This window comes from Apis florea, unplaced genomic scaffold, assembly GCF_048593485.1.
Source record: "Apis florea isolate Af1SG1 unplaced genomic scaffold, ASM4859348v1 contig_2293_pilon, whole genome shotgun sequence".
NCBI classification, from domain to species: domain Eukaryota; kingdom Metazoa; phylum Arthropoda; class Insecta; order Hymenoptera; family Apidae; genus Apis; species Apis florea.
The window spans coordinates 4,887,447-4,906,685 of NW_028256554.1; the positions used below are offsets into that span (position 1 = coordinate 4,887,447).

At 36.9% G+C, this 19,239-nt stretch overlaps 1 protein-coding gene across 3 annotated transcripts in view; it reads right to left on the reverse strand.

Annotated features, from left to right (window-relative positions):
* mamo (zinc finger protein 628-like) overlaps positions 1-19,239 on the reverse strand; it is a 78,819-nt gene that overhangs the window by 44,662 nt on the left and 14,918 nt on the right. Inside the window, exons 2-4 of one of the 3 annotated variants that reach the window (XM_086904096.1) lie at positions 6,389-7,388; positions 5,731-5,823; positions 447-1,180 (exon numbers count right to left, since the gene is read on the reverse strand). In XM_086904096.1, the coding sequence (XP_086760222.1) occupies positions 587-1,180; positions 5,731-5,823; positions 6,389-7,363 (1,662 nt within the window). In that variant the 5' untranslated portion in view covers positions 7,364-7,388 and the 3' untranslated portion in view covers positions 447-586. Of the gene's footprint in view, positions 1-446; positions 1,181-5,730; positions 5,824-6,388; positions 7,389-19,239 lie in introns of those variants that run through there. The other 2 variants (XM_003694680.4, XM_012487870.3) reach the window with 2 other exon arrangements.

Here is a 19,239-nt window from a genome sequence, read left to right on the forward strand (position 1 = left end):
ACGTTTCTCGGCCGTTTAACGAGACGAGCAGTGGTGGGAGGAGGTCGAACGACGGAACCTGGTGTGTCGAGAGAAGGACACGATGACACACGATAACCAGGAGAAGAAACGATAGTAGTAGTGATAGTAGTAACAGTAATAGTAATAGCAGTAGTAATAGCGGGGATAAATAAGGAAAGAAATGCGAAACGAAACAACGAGCGAATGAGAATGAGGCACCACTAGTAGTAGAACTGCTCGTGTCCGTGTTTCCCACGCCCGACCGCATCATCCCCCGTGTCACTGGGACAATCGCGTCTATTAACCGACGGATCCTTGGACAAGCGATCGTGATCCGTTGTTCCGGAGAATCCTTCTCCTGGATCGCGGGTACGGTGGTGGTGGCGGTGGCGGTGGTGGTGGTGGTGGTAGTGATGGTGGCGGCGATCGATGCGTAGCGAACGGCGTTGATGATCGCGTGCTCGAAACCTCGGGACGTAGGAGAACGACGGGAAGGAACGAGGGTAGGTTGAGGAAGGTGTATCGATCGGCGATTGTTCCTCCGGCGGTGGTGAACGTGGCGGTTGTTGCACGGTCTAAGGCGAACTCAATGATGCGGCGGTGGCGGCGGCGGGGCCTCTTCCTCGGAAGGATCCACGGGGCTCGGGGACAGGAACTTGCGCACATACTTCGGATAATGTGTCTTTTCGTGGGCCTTGAGTATGGTCGACCTCGAGAAGGTCTTGCCGCACAGGGTACACCGGAACGGCCGTTCCCCGGTGTGCACCCGGCAATGGTCCTTCATGTGGTGGCGCAACTTGAAGGCTTTGCCACAGAACTCGCACTTGAAGGGCCTGTCACCTGTATGCGCCGGTAGGTGGGCTATCAGGGAGCCAACGTCCGGGAACGACTTGCCGCAGAACTTGCAGAGGACGACGCCGGAGGTCGGGTCCGAGTGGGCCGCGAGCTCGAGATCCATCGGCTCGATCGTACCTGCGGTGGGGTAGTGGGCCTCCGGCGGCAGGTGCATACCGGGTTCGAGGCCCAGCTGAGCCTGCAGCTGCAGGTGGGCCGCCTGCTCACGGTACTTGAGCGACTCGAGGCTGTGCGAGAGGATGTGCCGCGCCAGCTTGCTCTGGTGGAGGAACGAGGCACCGCAGTACATGCACGCAAACATCCGCTCATCCACACCCATCAACTCCTGCAACCAAACAAACAAGAACATCAACTTCTTGTCTTCCCCTTTAGCTCGTCCGTAACACCCCCACAGTAATAATTGCTTCTCGCTCTCTCTTCCGCTTTCGCCTTCTTCTCTCTTTCTCTCTCTCCTTTCACGCACAATTTCTCTCTTTCTTTCTCTCTCTCTCTCTCTCTCGCTTTCTCCTCTTCTTTATCCATCTATCTAATTTCACTAAGTTATCTAATTTATCTATCTATGTTTATCTATCTATTTATCTATTCATCTATCTTATTATTTGGCAAATGTTTCCCGTCTCGTTTGCTTTGAAGTGATCGTTTCAAGCGGAAAACAGATTTCTCTCCGTCTTTCTCTTTCTCCGTCATCACTTGTGACGCATCGCGTGGATGCTATATGCACGTTCCCGCTACTTCGTCGCGACAAATCGCTCGTTTCGACGCTACTCGACTCGCAACGTGTACTACACAGATATGCGCGTGTATTATATATGCATGTACGACGCGCAATCGGCGTAGATTCGTTCGAAATACCGTAATCTTTCTCTCGCTCTTTCTTTCTCTCTTTTCCCTTCTATTTCTTTTCTACTCTCTTGCTCTCTTTCTCTCATTCTCTCTCTCTCTCTCTCTCTCTCTCTCTCTCTCTCTCTCTCTCGATCTTTCTCCGTCTCCGTTGCCTCTTGCGTGTTCTCTTTGCTCTCTTAATTTTTATTCTCAACTACTCTCTGCTTTACGTTTCTCTTGCTATTCGCCACTAAGACCGTTGGTTAAAATACAAAAAAAAAAAAAAGAAAAAGTAGAGAGAAAAAAAAATAAAAATAAAAAAAGAACAGGCAAGGCTTGTTGTCTTCGCGGGACCACTACTTTTTGTAAAGAAGCACCGGCTGTTACGCGTGTATGCAAGGTTCTCTCTGTCTTTCCTTCCTCCTCTGTATTATCTTCACGTCATGATCATTATCAACCCCTCTCTCGTTTCGGTTGGAAAAAAAAAAAGAAGTCCCTGAGGGCCTGACGAGAAAAATGACACCTTTCTCGACGGCATGTAAGACGGTAGCACAAGAAGTTGACGCTCATTTTTGTTTGGCATGACGCGCACCCCAGAGATAACATATATATATATATATGTATATATGTATATATATATATATGTATATGTATATATATATGTATAATGGGCATAAGGAACTGTCTTATTTATGTGTGTGTAAGAAAAACAGCGTATATGGAACATGTTTTATATATACACACGTATATATCGCGGATCGTTGTGTACATGTCTATATATGTATAGACGCGTATATGTGTCGTGACTTGAAGATAACGAGCGACACATGTACGGGCCCACGGCAACCCCCACAGCCTCGCTCAAAAGCAACAACAGCCCACCCGCCACCCCCCTCGCCCTCCTTTGGATTTTTCTTTACTTCTTTTTCCCTTTCCAATTTTTTTTGTCACTTTTTTTCTTTTTTGTTCTTTTTCTTTTTCATTCTGTATGTGTTTTTTGGATAGTATGTAAATATCATATAATCAATATAATAATCGCGGCCAAGATGGCCACGGCGGCGGAAAAAAAATTCGCCGCATCAAAAGACATTGCACTCAATCAAAAAAAAAAAAAAAACGACAAACCGAAATACAAATATTACAAGTAACAAATAGTAGTAGTAATAATAATAATAATAATAATAATAATAAAAATAAAAATAATAATAATAATAATAATAATAATAATAATAATAATAATAACAATAATAGTAATACTAATAATAATGATGATAATGATAATAATATTAATAATATTAATAATTATGATGATGATTATAATAATAATAATAATAATAATAATAATAATAATAATAATAATAATAATAATAATAATAATAATAATAATAATAATAATAATAATAATAATAATAATAACAATAACAATAATAATAATAATAATAACAATGGTAGTAATAGTAGTAATAGTAGTAGTAATAATAATAAAATAGTAAGAATAATAGTAGTAATAATAATAATAATAAAATAGTAAGAATAATAGTAATAATAATAACAATAAAATAGTAAGAATAATAGTAATAGTAATAATAATAATAATAATAATAATAATAATAATAATAATAATAATAATAAAATAATAATAATAATAATAATAATAATAATAATAGTAATAGTAATAATAACAACAATAATAGTAATAGTAATAATGATGATGATGATGATGATATTAATAATATTAATAATTATGATGATGATGATGATAATGATGATGATAATGATGATGATGATGATAATAATAATAATAATAATAATAATAATAATAATAATAATAATAATAATAATAATAATAATAATAATAATAATAATAACAATAACAATAATAATAATAGCAATAATAATAATAATAACAATAATAATAATAACAATAATAATAATAATAATAACAATAATAGTAGTATTAGTAGTAATAATAATAATAATAATAATAAAATAGTAATGATGATAATAATAATAATAATAATAATAATAATAATAATAATAATAATAATAATAATAATAATAATAATAATAATAATAATAATAATAATAATAATAATAATAATAATGAATGTCAATATAATTTGTATATGTATAAGAAAGGTATATATATGTAGATATATATAAGATATATATGTATATATATATGTCGTCCGTGAGTATATATGTAAAATGCACATAATATCAGTACATGTAACGATATATATATATATATATATATATGTCGTGTATATATATGTATATACATATATACATATATATATATATTTTTACGTATTGATATATATATATATATAAAAATGTAGTAAAAAAACAACCATGGCCAAAAACGAAGGTCAACTTCTTGACAGTGAGCTAGCAAGACAGGCTGGCAGGGATGGGACTGAACAGGATGTATATAATAATGTATATTATAGTGTTACGCGCCGATTTTCCTTCGATCCCTCGAATCGGTCAGAGGGAGAAAGAGATAATTCGGATAATGTTCAGTGTTCAGGGAATAGGATTTTTTATAGGAACATTTTTTTTTTAGTGTTAATCGATTTTTGTTTCGCGACAAAAAGAGGATAGGAGAAGAACAAAAATTAGAGCAAAAAAGTCGAAGATATATATGTATACTCGTGAAAGATCGATGGAAAAACAGCGCGGTCAAGGAATGGACATACGCACGAATAAAGTAGCGAAGAGAGAGAGGTTGGAGTTGTCTCGTGGTATTTAAATTGGAAAGGGTGAAGAACGAGGAGAAGGTTGAAAGACGGAGGAGCGAGAGAGAAAGAGAGACAGACAGAAGAGAGGACGATATGCACGATAGGATGTGAATTAGTTTGGAAGAAAAGATAATACGTTCGTCAAAATAGACGGCATGCACGATTGATCTTCCTTCTGCGCAGCGCGTCTCGACGAAGATCTTTTCTTTACGGGACGCTGAAGCTAGAACGATCGGCAAGCGGCTAGATTCAATTTTTTGTCGTTATTCTTGTCTCTTCTTTTTCTTTTTTTCTTTTCTTTTTAACGTCCTATCGCGCCATTTTGTGCAAGATTTTCGGCAAGAAATCGAATCGAAACGTAATCGAATCTCAAAGACAAAGGATAATCCGAATAAACTTCTTCGAAACACTTCAACACACTGGTTATTGAAACTATTAACGCTATCACGCGTTAGATGTGTCCTCAGTATTCGGTAGAAATAGAACAATGCGCTGAATAAATCCCTTGCTTATTCGAAGGGAGGAGGAAAATGGACGGTTCTCTCATTATTTGTCATCGAACCTCTCCGATCACACTCTACTCTCGACTCAGGACTCGACTCTAGCGACTCTTGTTAATGATACGATCACTTTCAAAATTAGCGGGGAGAGCAGCAAACAGCAAAGCACTTGGGCACGCATGCAAATAGACCCACATGCAAGTGAACTCGAAATATAATGTATAATATATGCCTGTCTATCTATCGGCGGGGGATAGATAGGCAAACAAAATAGATAGATATATAAATAGATAGATAGATATAAAATGGATCGTGTTGAAAATTTATTATCGAACGACGGATCATTCGTCGTTGCCCCGGGCGATGTTACGGACTCTCTTGTCAACCGACGGTCGTCAACGAGTAGCACGTAAACGAACGATTTGTCGTAATCTTCGTACGACATGCATCGAGTATGCATCGAGATCCAACGAATTGTAGACGTTTCTACTTCTCTATCTTTACTTTTTTTTATCTTTTCTTTTTTTTTTTTTTTTAGTATTTTACATTCTTATTATATTTTTTGTTCGTCTCAATTTCGTTTTGTTTCTTTTTTTTTTTTTTTTTTTTTTTTTTGGAAGACTCGCATCAGCTCATCCACAATCCAATGGTAAAAATGCCGTCGTGTGTATACGATTGCAGATGAGTCGAGCGTGGCCGGCGATACATAACCGTAATCGATATATAAATGCAGAGTAAAGAGAAAGTACGAGAATAAAAAGTAGTCAATAAATTGGAATATATAGTACGGAGGAAGAGGGAAAACTCACCGGATCTGGCGGGAGTCTGTAATCCGTGGATATTTCGCTGCTCGCACTGCGCTCTTCGGTCGACCTTTCCCAGTCCATCTCTTTTTTTAACGACTGCAAACGAACATCGGGTACACGTCAAAGTAATAATTGGATAGCTGTCGATGCTATTCGAAGAGAGAGTACGAACTTGTTCGCTCGCGGAGGCGAACCTCGCTCGAAATCATTAGCATTTTACATTCTCGAGGAGGCGTGATTAATTTGATAAACAATTCAAAGATAGAGACCGATGTATCGTGTAAACGAATAACGTCGAATCCGATCGAATAATTAAACCGTGTAATAATTACGCGTTGCTACCACTTGAAAATATCGAATAAATAAAGTATAAACTAATTGTCAAACCATTCCATTTATTATATACTAATATGCATATGTAAGATCGACCGTTAAGAAATTAATGCATTCTGAAACTGAAAAACTCTATTCTCTTTCTCGTGCAATTTTTTTTTACTTTTGTTCAATCGCTCTGTCGCAAAACACGAAAATTTCAACAATTCGATATTTCTTTCCCTCGCACGCAAAGATAATTCTAAATTCCAAATTTAGAGAAATAGAAGAAATATTCGACGATCTAAAAAAAAAAAAAAAATAGAAGAAAAGAAAAGACGGTACTTACAAGTGGAACTTGCTGGACTGGGGGTAACCCCGACGGGCCCGCGAGAGGCTCTGTACTGTGCGGGGACGGAAGCCGGCTCTGCGGTAAGTTCAACGGTAGCACACCAGGCGTGCTTCCGGTATTATTACTCAGACTCATATCCGAGGGTCCACTGTGGACCGAGATCGGGCTAAGGGAACCCCTCGTTTCCTCGAGGCTGGCGGCATCCTCGGAGTCCCTCCTGGGCCGATCGAGGGCCAACGGCCCTGGGCAAGGGCTACCGGGTCCCGTGGGCGATGGCGGGCAATCCGTCATGTCTACCGCCTCTGTCGACTCGCTGCTGGGCAATTGGGCCACGTTCTGTTGAGTTTGCTCGCATTCTTTCACCCCACCACCCGATGGCAACCCACCGGACGACGACGTGTTTCCTTCCCTGTCTCTCTCTTTATTGCTCGCCTCCTTTATACTCTCGCGTTCACGGTGATGTTCTCGCGATGTCTCGCGCTGTATACCCTCGGATGTGCTCGTGTGCTGTTGTTGTTGTTGCTGCTGTTGTTGCTGCTGCTGCTGTTGTTGCTGCTGCTGCTGCGGTTGCTGCTGTTGCTGGTCGTCCCTCGACGCTACCGCCGCGTTGATGTTCGTCATATCCGCTAGACCCTTCACCTTGAGGCTCTCCGCTGTCTTTAGGAGGGCCGATAGCTGGCAGTACTCGACGTTTACCTCGCCCTTGTACATGAAGTCGACGAGGGTACGTAGCTCGGCGAAACGTACGTCCTTTAGGATGACTATGGGGTGGCGGTTCGGGTGGTCGAGGAATAGGGCCTGGAAGTAGCTGGAGCACGCGGAGAGGACTACCTTGTGGGCACGTATCGAAGGTCCCTCCGTGCACGCCAGTGTCACGTCCACCAGCGACTCCGACTCCAGCAGTTGACTGAACACACCCAGCAAGTTGCTCTGATGATTGTTCCACCTCAGGCAGTAATGCTCACTTCCCATGTCTGAACTGCACCCCGCAACCCTGCTGCAGAAGAAACATTTGTACCGGCCCTACTTACGTCTTCCTTCTTCCGCGTCGCGTCTTCGTCTTGCGAATATTTATTCTCTCTCTTCCTCTCTCTCTTTCACACACTCACACACACACACTCTCTCTCTCTCTCTCTCTTTCCTTTATTTCTCGTTTCTGCTTTCTCTCTCTCTCTCTCGCGCGCTTTTTACGCGTTTTTATTCTCCTTTATCTTTTCTCTCCTTTCCTTTCTCGGTTTTTTCGCCTCCCATCCGTGCTCATTGTCGAACCCGTGCTGCTCGCTGCTTCTCGTCGTCGTTGAAGTTTCAGAGGTTAGTTGCTCGCGTTGACGTTTGCAACGTTTTTTTTTTTATTCTTTTCTCTCTCTCTTTTTTTTTTTTTTCATTTCTTATTCCCGAGAAAAGGCTGCGCGTTTCCCTTAAGCCAGGGGAGTTAGTTACGAAGGAAAGCTGGAGGACGATCGGTGAAGCTTTTCTTTTAATTTGCACGATTTCCATTCTGACTCCGTCAGTCGATCAACATCTGGTTATTCCGTGATGCAACACGACGTTACGCGTGTTGCATCAAACGAGTAAGATATCAATTAGGATAGTCTAAGGAAAAAAAAAAAAAAAAAAAAAGATTTCCATCAACTTCGAAATGTTACGCGGTTATATAAATCAATCCGTTTCAATTTAATCTCGGATCGAATTCAGCGCTATCGTTCCCCTCCGATCTTACCTAAAAACCTTTACTCTTTTTTTTTTTTTTCTTCCTTTCTAAAAATAAATACTTTATCAACTCGTCACGCGTGAGGAAATCGTGTTCAATATCGCAAATACAATTAGAATTGCGCGCTCTTTGTACAATATATTAGATAGCGGATGCAAATAGTTGGACGATAAGAAGAATAAAATATCGAGTCATTCTCCTATTATATTCCTCCTATGTATACCTTCGAATGTAATTACTTTGAAAAATTTGTACGAAAACGTAGAGAAAAATCTCCTCCTATATATATATATATACATATATCTCTCTTCTCACCTCCACACCTTGACATCCCCTCCTTCGAGGCGTTATCCGAAACGATCAAGCACCGTTACGCAACACGGACGATCGCGTGGGCATCGCGGATGGACGTTAAATCACACGTTCGAAAAGGAATAAGCGCCACGACGTCTAAATTGGTATTCTCTGTCGGGGAAAACCGCACCGCCGCTATCACGATTCCCCGCGGTATAAATCAGCGCGAGGAACGCGGAGGAAGCCTCGTCCCGTAATATCATCGCGAGATTTATTCGAGCGAGCTCTCTTAACTAACCGCGGTCATCGTTCAATTCCGGATCGGAGAGGAGGATGGATATCGGCTGACGATACGAAACGGCCTAACCTTATCTCTCCGTTCTATTCCTCGAAGCCTGTTTATTTATTTATTCGCCACCTCGTCTCGAAAGCGCACGTGTCGCGGACATGTGCGTGCGTACGTACGTACGAGCGAATACACGACAGAGAATTTTTAATTATCCGATCGAAATTTTCGTTTTCTGCGGTTCGAGAAGTTTCGCTGGGACGATAAGAAAAGGGATGGAAAAAAAGGAGAGAAAATAGGACGTGAAAAAATATCGAGTAAACTATTTGTTTACTCGAAAGCCGCGTTTTCTCGAGTAACTCAGGCTTGAAAACTTATCGAGTAAGTACGTGTAAATTTGTTTATTTGCGAATCATCGATAGAAGGCTATTCTATACGTAAATATAGTATATTATAATATTCCTTTATATATATATATAAAGATAATAAATATAACGCGTAGAATAGAAAAAAATATAAGTACAGGGGAACGATGTTCGATGATTTTTAAAATTAACCAATGAATAAGCATTGAAAATTGGACTCTTTCTGGAAAATGATCTCGAATAAATTCATTCCATTCCGCGTTTAATTCCTATTTTTTCCTCAATGCGTTTCTAGATTGGATCGATTGTATTGGGACACCTTGTATACGCAATTATTCAAGCCGCGTGGACGCGCGTGTTCGCGTGATATATCGGCGGATGAATACGCGCGCGCTCGCGATGGCGTGCGCTAACGGCGAGCGATGCTCGCGTGATTCTCTTCGAGCCACGTGATAACACTGATAATACACGAAACATCGTGTATTAACGTAATAATAAAGAGAAAATAATATATTTTTTTACCAAATTACACGCGTATTTGAATAACTCGAGCGAGTCGCGAGCACCTCCTCGTTCGGAAGAAAGGAAAGTTTCTTAATTAGGATTGATCTCTGATACTCGTTATTATAACGAGAATACGATGGAAAATAGTGTTCGGTTAAGCGATTTTGTTTATCGACGTGCTTCGTTAAATTGACCGTTAAGCCAACCGTTCGTCGAATGAGAATGTTACTCTATAAATATTGTATCGCAATTTGATTAGAACAAATTAATATCAACGTTGATGCTCTTTCAAGAGCAAGCAATTAAAAAAAAGCCTGATCTAAATAATAATATTTTTTTATATATACATCTCTGCAACGTTCTTCTGCAACTTTTATCTTCAAATTTTGCACGGGTAATCTTCAGACACTTCTTCTATATTCATATAATTATAAAATTACATCGAGAAATCAATTGTAAGAAATATTTATTACTCGATGTACAGCTAACGAACGATTGTTCGTCGCGTTATCGATCATCATTGCTGACTAGATCTAACTTTCCGCAAGTGGCAGGGGAAGAAAGAAAAGAAAGAATGGCAAAATATATAGGAAAAAATTTCTCGCGCGCACTTCACGTATTCCAAACACGATTCGGAAATCGCGATTTACCGCCGGTTTCTACGACTCTTGTGTAAAAAAACGGAATATTCTTCGCGTGCTCCGGAAACTTGAGCGCGTTTTAATTAGAGCTTGCGGCTAAATTTGCCCGCCGGCTACTTCGAAAACTTTACCCGCCGCGTGAAATCCGCCAGGAATCCGCTTACACGCGTGCTAACTCCCATGGAAAGAAACAAAAGAAACGATGACTTTGCTAATTTGAGCGCGGCCATCAGCTTGTGCTTAGGTATTATAAGCGAAAAGAATTATTTCGTTGAGCGAAACATCGCGTTTCCGGTTCCGCCTCTGTCCAAGGGTAAACGGCCTCCCTCCTCGGATAATTGATGATAATTTTTTTTTTCAAAGGAAAGGAAATCGTTATCGTATTTTTAAAACAAAACTTTGTCGCAAAAGAAATAACGATTTATCGTTATTATTAGAGACTCGTAGTCTACGATAAATTCGAACGAGGATTTCGTTTCGTATTACTTTTTTTTTTTTTTTTTTTTTTTACGTAATTCCTTTTTTTCAAAATTAAAATCGTAATATTTTTCAAACGGACGGTGTTTCCTGTCCATCATATTTAGTTTATTGTACGTCTAAATGTAAAAGGAACACGGTGTAATTACACTGATGATTTTCGAGACTGTATAACCGTTCGCTATCACCGGAAACCTTCGAAGTTACGATGAATGCACAGCGACAACGTCATCGTTGAATACCGTGCGCGATTATTTAATCGAGACCGGTACAGTTCTTCGTCTCGTTCCATTTCGGTTTGGTATGGTAATCGGAGGGGAAATAGTTGGAATTTTAGGGGTTGATTAGGTTTGTGATGTGCATCGAGGCTATGGGCCAAGACCGTTTTCGAATTCTGTTTAGGGTGGAGAGCTGGATAGAGATGTTGGTCGGTTAATTATATTTTGGCTCTCATGGCTGGCCTAATATGTTGGTTGAAATTAATCATGATGAATACACGGATGAATTTAGGACGAGTTTTAAGTAATTTCGTGGTAATTAGAAAGTTCTCGATGGTTGGCCGAATAATACTTGATAATGAAGACATTTTACATCAAAATATTCCGTTTTATATATATATATATCTTTAAATCGATTAAACGAATAGAAAGTTGGTAACAACGGTAATTCGTGTAATTTAGTTAATATTTAAAAGAAAAATTCTTCATTCGCGTAATCACGATGTATGTAATATGAACGCGTATAATAATTTTTCGTTTTCATTACATTCTTCCACTTCTTCTTTATACTGGTTATATTCGTTACGCGTAGAAAATTTGTCGAAAAGTCATAAACTGATTTTCACAAAATTGCACAAAAGGTGCTGCTCCGATAAATATTTTACATTCGGCGAGATGGAACCAAAGAACGAACCGATTGTTTAATTCGATTTGTCACACCTTTCGGAACACGGCGCGCGTGTTAAATTTATTTTTCAACCTCGTTCTTAACACTGTGGTACTTTCGGTGACAAATTGATTACCCAATTTCTCTCTCTCTCTCTCTCTTCGATTTCTTCCTATCCCCCTTTCTCTCGTTTCCCTTAATTCCTTAATCTCGTCGACACTTTCCCAACGCATACTACATATCAAGATCATAATCCTCGAAAAAGCAAAAAAAAAAAAAAAAAAAAGAAATCTCGTTTCCCACAAATTTGCTCAAGAGACAAAGACGAGCCAAGTCGAGAGCGTGGAAAACCGTACCCTTTAATCAGAAGAAAAAAATAGCAGAGACTGCACGTTTCTCGTAAATTAACACGATGTCCAGCTGACCTTTATCTCACGCCTCTGCCTCTACACATTTCGCAATCTCTCCTCTCGGAGAAGAAAGAATCAAGATAGAGTTCCCGATACCTGGAAAAATTCCATCCAATTCTCCAATTAAAATTAATACTCGTAACTAATCGAGAAAAGGTAACTAATCTTTCAACCCGAATTACTTATCCTCTCTTACGGAAAAAAATAAAAGGAACCGATAATTCTTCTTCTCGAAGGGCCGTCGATCAAAAAATCGTCCCGCGGCACCGTCCTACTCCTCTCGTTACATAAACCAGGCGTGCATGCCTCCCCGTTATTTGTGTCATTTCACAGGTTTTCTTTGGGTCAATCCGTTTAGAACGGCGGGCACGCACGCGTGTACCGGCCACGCCGGGACTAAACCGTGCAATCGGTTTAATGTTAAACAGTAGAGCGGCCGGCTATACGCAATTAGATTATGCGCGCGCGATAAACCGCCGACTCTCTTCCTGTTCGCGAATCGGCTTTCACGAGGCGCGCGCGCGCGCGCGCCGGCGAGCGAGCGGATTCACGCGATCGGCAGCGCTCGATACGACACTTCAACCACCTCTTATTTCGAATCCGTATTCACGGGAGAATTTTATTTTCGGGGATGAAATTGTGTCGAAAGGAAATTTGTATGCGATAAGAGGCAGGACGAATGGTTAGATATAGATCGATATGATAATCGAGGAATATTGTTATTTTGTTAAAGTAATACCGTTTAATAACCGTTTCGAGCCGTATGGTGTTCAACGTTCTTACGGGAGTTTGCGATGTTCGTATTCGGAGGATCGAGAGAATTTTATTTCATCGTGTGTATTGAGAGGTAAAAAAATAGGAAAAAAGCTTTGGATGTAATAGGACGTGGGATAAAAATGGATAAATGGATTAGATTCAATTTTATAATCAAGGAATGAGACGAATATGTGTTCAATGACTCTTTCAAAATTCTGAAAATTCGAACGTTCTTACGAGGACTACTTACGATGTTCGACTCGCATTCGGATGATCGAGAGAATTTTATTTCATAGTAATAAGTAAAATTGCGAGATAAAAGAGAGACGTTTAAAATTTGTACGTGATATAACGTAGGATAATTGATTATTTGATTTAATTTAATAAGGAAAATGAATAAACGAAATAAATATATACGATTAATTCGAAGCGTACGGCGTGAGTGCCAACACTGTTATGGGAGCTCGAGCGATGTTCGATTCGTATTTAAAGGATCGAGAGAGTTTTGTTTTTGTATATATATATACAATAGAATATTGGTGTGTATGAATTAATCGGAGGATAAAAGTATTTACGTAAGAATGTTTTTACGTAATAGAATGATAATATTCGGTTTTATTTAATAATTATTTAATAATTAAAGGGAAATGAAGTGAAAGAAATATATTTTGTTTATAAATAAAATAATTATAAATCGAAGAGATAGCATTGTTTAATAAGTTTTAAATGGGTTCCAAATTTTTTGGCAGTTTAATTATGTAATTTCTTCGATATTATATTACTTTCAAGCTTTTATAAATATCTCGAAACAAAGTGTATAATCTTTATTGTATTATTTAATAGTTAAATTTCACGATAATAGGAAATGTATTGTTCGTATACAACAGAACAAATTCTACTTTTTTTCTATGACAAAATTTAATACATATAATTTTATAGATATTGTGTTCTTTTATTAAGTGTAGAAATTAATTCGATGCTTTAATTATTTCGTTCCATCTTTCAGATAATTTTTGAATTCCCGACAAAAAAAAAATGAATTCGATGCAATGAACACATTAATGAATTTTTGCACTTTTTTCCAATATTTGAAAGTATCAAATGACAATAATCAGAATCGATAACAATCAAGTAAAGTCAAGTTAGGAGAGTAATCCACGTAAAGAAAGATTTTTTTGTTCCATGAAACAAGATATATTTCATTCTTTTTCACTTTGCAAAGTATGCGACTTGTTTAAATATTAGCAAATTACTTTTCCCTTTCTAATTCATTATTTTTAAAAAATCATATAAAATTAATAATAACTTGTATTAATAGTTTGAGAAACGAAAGTTATAATATACTATTACATTCGAATCTTACCAAATAATATCATATTACGAATCAGAGTTAATAAATGATATGATATAAAAGCACCGAATTAAGTTCTAGACTTAATAGAAAAGTGAAATTTAATTTCTCAGACTTCTGTGTGTAATATAAACCGCTAAATTCTCAACCTGTGGATCGCGAGATGGTTTTTTAACGAAATTAAATTTCACTTATGAAAATTAAAAATCACTTTTATTAAAAAAAAAAAAAAAAAACCGTCTATATAAAACTACATAGGTTCGTACATGTTCTAAGAATCAATTATATAATCATAGCACAGTGAATATAATTACGACGAAACAAAAATTAATTTTAACATTTAATTAATTCATTAATTATTAATCGAATACCTCGTATTTACTTGTTCTCTGTTCGATCTACGATTTACGGAATTTTGGTTTACACATTTAGATAATTGATAATTAGGGGTATCAATTTCACGTAATCGTTGGATAATCGACGATTGGATTATTTGAACAATCGAGGCATCCTAGTGTGCTCGACGATCTATATAATTTAGTAAAGATAAATTTATAGTGCCACTTAAATTAATTAAGTATCTACGCGACGTAGAATTATCAGAAAGGGTTATTATTAAACGATTAAACAAGAAAGCGATAAATTTATCGTCGTGACGAGTATTATTATTTATATATATACATATATACTTGATATATTGCAAAGTGGAATAAAATGAAATGAAGTGAAAGGAGTTGAAAAATAAAATTGGAAAGTGTAATAATAGATAGGTTCTACATAACTGTGAGAGAAAAGTATAACTTTTTGATTGTCATAAAAGAAAAATGTTGGGCGTTAAATTTTCTTTTTTTTTTTACGACCTCTTTAAAATTCGAGTAAGTGAACAAGTATTTCATTATATTTAATTTGAGGACTTTTTATTGAGGACAAGTAGAAAATTTTTATGCATTATCGTTTTGTTAGGTTGTAAATAACGTTGTAAATAAATCTGATAAAATTTGCAATATATATATATATATCACATTACTTGTATTAAAAATAAATATTTAATCGTATATCGATTGAATTTAAACGAGATATAAATTTTCAAATGATCATTGTTATTATTCATCGAGTTAATGTTAATAAATTTACACGTTTCTTTTTTTCTTTAGATTTCTGCATTACAAAAGTAAAATATACAAATATTTATTAATTATGAAACTTCTATCAAGATAGTATTACGTTATTGAAAATGAAAGAGAATTAATTCAATCGGATGAAATTAACTTTTAGTAATTAGAGCTTAATTACAGTTTATTATAATATGATTCAAATTGTATCAAGATCTTCCCTTCCCCTTTTTCTATTTTTATATTTAATTTAACGGAATAAATGAATATAAAATAAGTCACGATGTGTTAAAATTTAATCAACATTATTATTACTCGTTAATCTCGCTCGTTCATAAATGAAAATTTGTATAAACGCAACATCATCGTTGTTAATCATCGAAATAATCATCGAACTAACTATCTATCTGTGAACTCGAATAAATTTGATAATAAAATTAAGATAACGGATAAACAGCTCGAAACAATTTAATCGTAACACTTATTTTCAACATTTCTATGATCTACGATTATTTGCAACGCAAATTGTTCCATCCATTTCTTTAATTTTCACGATTCTCTCATCGTACAGTATTATAATGCACAGATACAACATTGCATTGATCCAACATTTTCAGGTAGCAGGTTCGTTTATAACGCATCGATATATAGAAGAAGAATGTTTGTCACGATCATCGACCAACCTATCGTCGATTTGGAATTTGGCTCACGCAATAAAAACGATATATGTAAACACGTGTGTATATTTAATTAAGACCGATAAAAGATGAGATTCGGCATAGCCAATTATTTTTAAACATTGTATCTCGATCTGGCAGCCTGTTTTTCCAACACCTACATACCCTGTACCCATATTACGTATAGATCGTTGCTTTAGATTGCGCGTGTGCGGTTTACATGTGTAACCAGATGACGCGATGGTACGTAAGTATATAAAGTAGTTTGCCTGAAAGAAAAGTTTTGAAAGTCACCACCGACCGTGTGAAATTGCGATACTTTCAACAAAGAGGATAGATTTCCTCGAAACTGTCTGTCTTCGATGAGAGTTTTCTCGAAAGGAATTTTCAACAAAAATCCCCCCGTAAATCGTCACGATAAACTTTATCTATTATCGAGCGATTTATCAAATTTTCGATCTATACCTCTCAATATCTAATAAAGTCTAATAATAGCGTATATAAATATTACTATGCATCGCAATAGGGATCAATTCGAATTCCATGGAAAAAGATCCATCCCCTGTAATCTTATCGCGATTCGATCGATTCACCGTTCGAAACTTCACGCGCTCGATCAGCCGACCCGTAAAACACCGTATAAGAGCAATAAAACAACAACAACAACTAATTTCATTATCTCTAACAATAAATGGTCTTAATTATTTCACAGAACTGATCCTCGAAATGTAATTACCATTACCAACGTCAATAAGATTACCCGGTTTCCCTCGTTAAAAGAAACATTTTAATAACATAATGAAAACAGTGTAGCGCGGCGGCGCGCACGTGTACACAAACACGCGAAATTGTTCCCCGGCCAAAAAAGGATTAACGGAATAACGGGTGAGGCGAGTTAAACTGTTAAGTTATCAACTTAACGCGGCGTAACGGTGGCGCACAAATAAATTCTTAAACACAAAAACGAGAGTCACACCTCGTTTCGTTGGCGCGGATTTACATGTGTATATAAATATATATGTATATATATTTGTATATATGTATGTATATATATATATACACACACACATATACATTCGCGCGAAATGGTGTTTTTCCTTCTTCTCTTTTCCCCCCTCCCTCCTCTTTCTTTATTTTTATTTTTTCGTTAAAAAGTTGCAGAATTCCGGGGATGAAATAAAACGATAAAAATTCGTGAAAGGCCGAAACATGTATGGTGGAAAATTGCTCGGCACGCTTTTTATACCGTCACCGAAAGTTAAACTCGGCTTAATTGCCCCTTTTCATAACGCGCGATCGCGAAAGTGTTTCTCAACCCCCGCCGGATCGAAACATTTACAGTTTATTGTTATTTTTATAACCGTTCCCGTTCAACTTTTCATCCGCGAATTGTAATTCCGCGATTCATCCCCCCTCCCCTTCCTCGTTTCCACGCGCGGGGCGATATTTTTAACCCCTCCCCTCCGTTTTTCACACCAAGGAGGGGCGTCGAACGTGTTGAAATTCGCGAAAACGCGAATTCGCGAATACGCGAGCTGGTAAAATATCGTGGGGAGAGATAATAGTATTTTTCACGCGCCAAACGCTTCATCAATGCTAACGCGCTATCTGCACCTCATAAACGTTCCTCCAAGTGATGTGTGGGTTGCTTAAAAAAGAAAAAAAAAAAGAAAAAGTTGAGAGAAACGGCCTTCTTATCGAGAATAACCTATAATCAATTGTTTCTTTTTTTTTTTTGTTTCGCTATAATTTATATTATATTCTCTCTCTCTTTTTTTCTTTTTTTATTCTTTTCCGCTTGTGACGATGATTATTGAATTGGCAACACTTTCACTGCCAAAAATTCTTATTCTGGAATAATGATTTTATCGTTAAACGTTCCTCGTGGCGTTGCTTGCTTAAAAAAAAAAGATTGAGAGAAACGGTCTTTTTATCGAGAATAGCCTATAATCAATTGTTTCTTTTTTTTTTGTTTCGCTATAATTTATATTATATTCTCTCTCTCTTTTTTTCCTTTTTTATTCTTTTCAATTCCGCTTGTGACGATGATTATTGAATTGGCAACACTTTCACTGCCAAAAATTCTTATTCTGGAATAATGATTTTATCGTTAAACGTTCCTCGTGGCGTTGCTTGCTTAAAAAAAAAAGATTGAGAGAAACGGTCTTTTTATCGAGAATAGCCTATAATCAATTGTTTGTTTTGTTTGTTTCGCTTGTGACGATGATTATTGAATTGTGAATACTTTCACTGCCAAAAATTCTTATTCCGGGATAATAATTTTGTTCCAGTATGATCATAATTACGTATATTAGGAATATAATATAGCTTTTCGTAAAGATAATTAATTAGGATTCTTCGCAATAGCGGGATGAGGATTTGTTGAATGGAGGGAAAAAAAAAAAGAAAAAAGAAAAAAATCTACCGATCGTGGAAACAAGCAAATTAATGGAGGAAGAACGTATCTGAATGATATTGAAATCGAAATAAATTAATACGGTATCAAAGTGTTATTAAAACATTATGAAAATATTAAATTCAATCGGAATTTAATGATAATAAATAAGTGGTAAATGGCAAGTAAATCAACCAACTTAAACGATAAAGGTAATCCCTTTCCATTTTATTGCTTAGCAGTTGACAATTGTAAATTGCTTGCTTGTAACATTGAAGTAAGAACGAAATAAAGTACGATTAATATTTATAATTTACGGATACCGATTCATTGGTATATTAAATTTAACAATACTGATCCAATATAAAAATCGATTCGATACGATAACAATTTTCGATGATACACCGTATTATTTTTCTTTCCTTCGAACGAACTATATACCTACATCCGTGGTGGTCAAATTTCGTGTGCCCTTCTTCTCGATTGCAAGATTTTCGAACTCGTTGAAATCCATTTTGCAGTTTGCAAAGTATCGGTAAATATTTGCAATTCTCCGTTAATTTAACCGAACAGATATATCTACATACAGGGATTCAACAAGGTGTGCGTCAAGTTGGTTCAATTCAATTTAAACGAAGCGTCGCGTTGGTCGGGAACGAGATTAATTGTAGGTGTGTATTTAATTTTATTTACTGTACAGAGAATTTCATCGATGTCTCTACGATAATCAGCGGCATTCTATTAATTAATTATTGTTATTAAACGCAAACGAGAAATATATAAAATTACACGCACAATTTGTTGCCTCTTCGTGATCATAATCAAACGCGATAAAACGTGACACGCGCAAACGTTAATGCGAAACGATGCTCGGATTGATTTGCATTGTTACACAAAACAATGTTGATGTGTTTAAATGACTTTTGACCCCGATAAACGGGGTGCAAACGGAATGAAATTGTCCGAAAATTTTTATTACTTCGT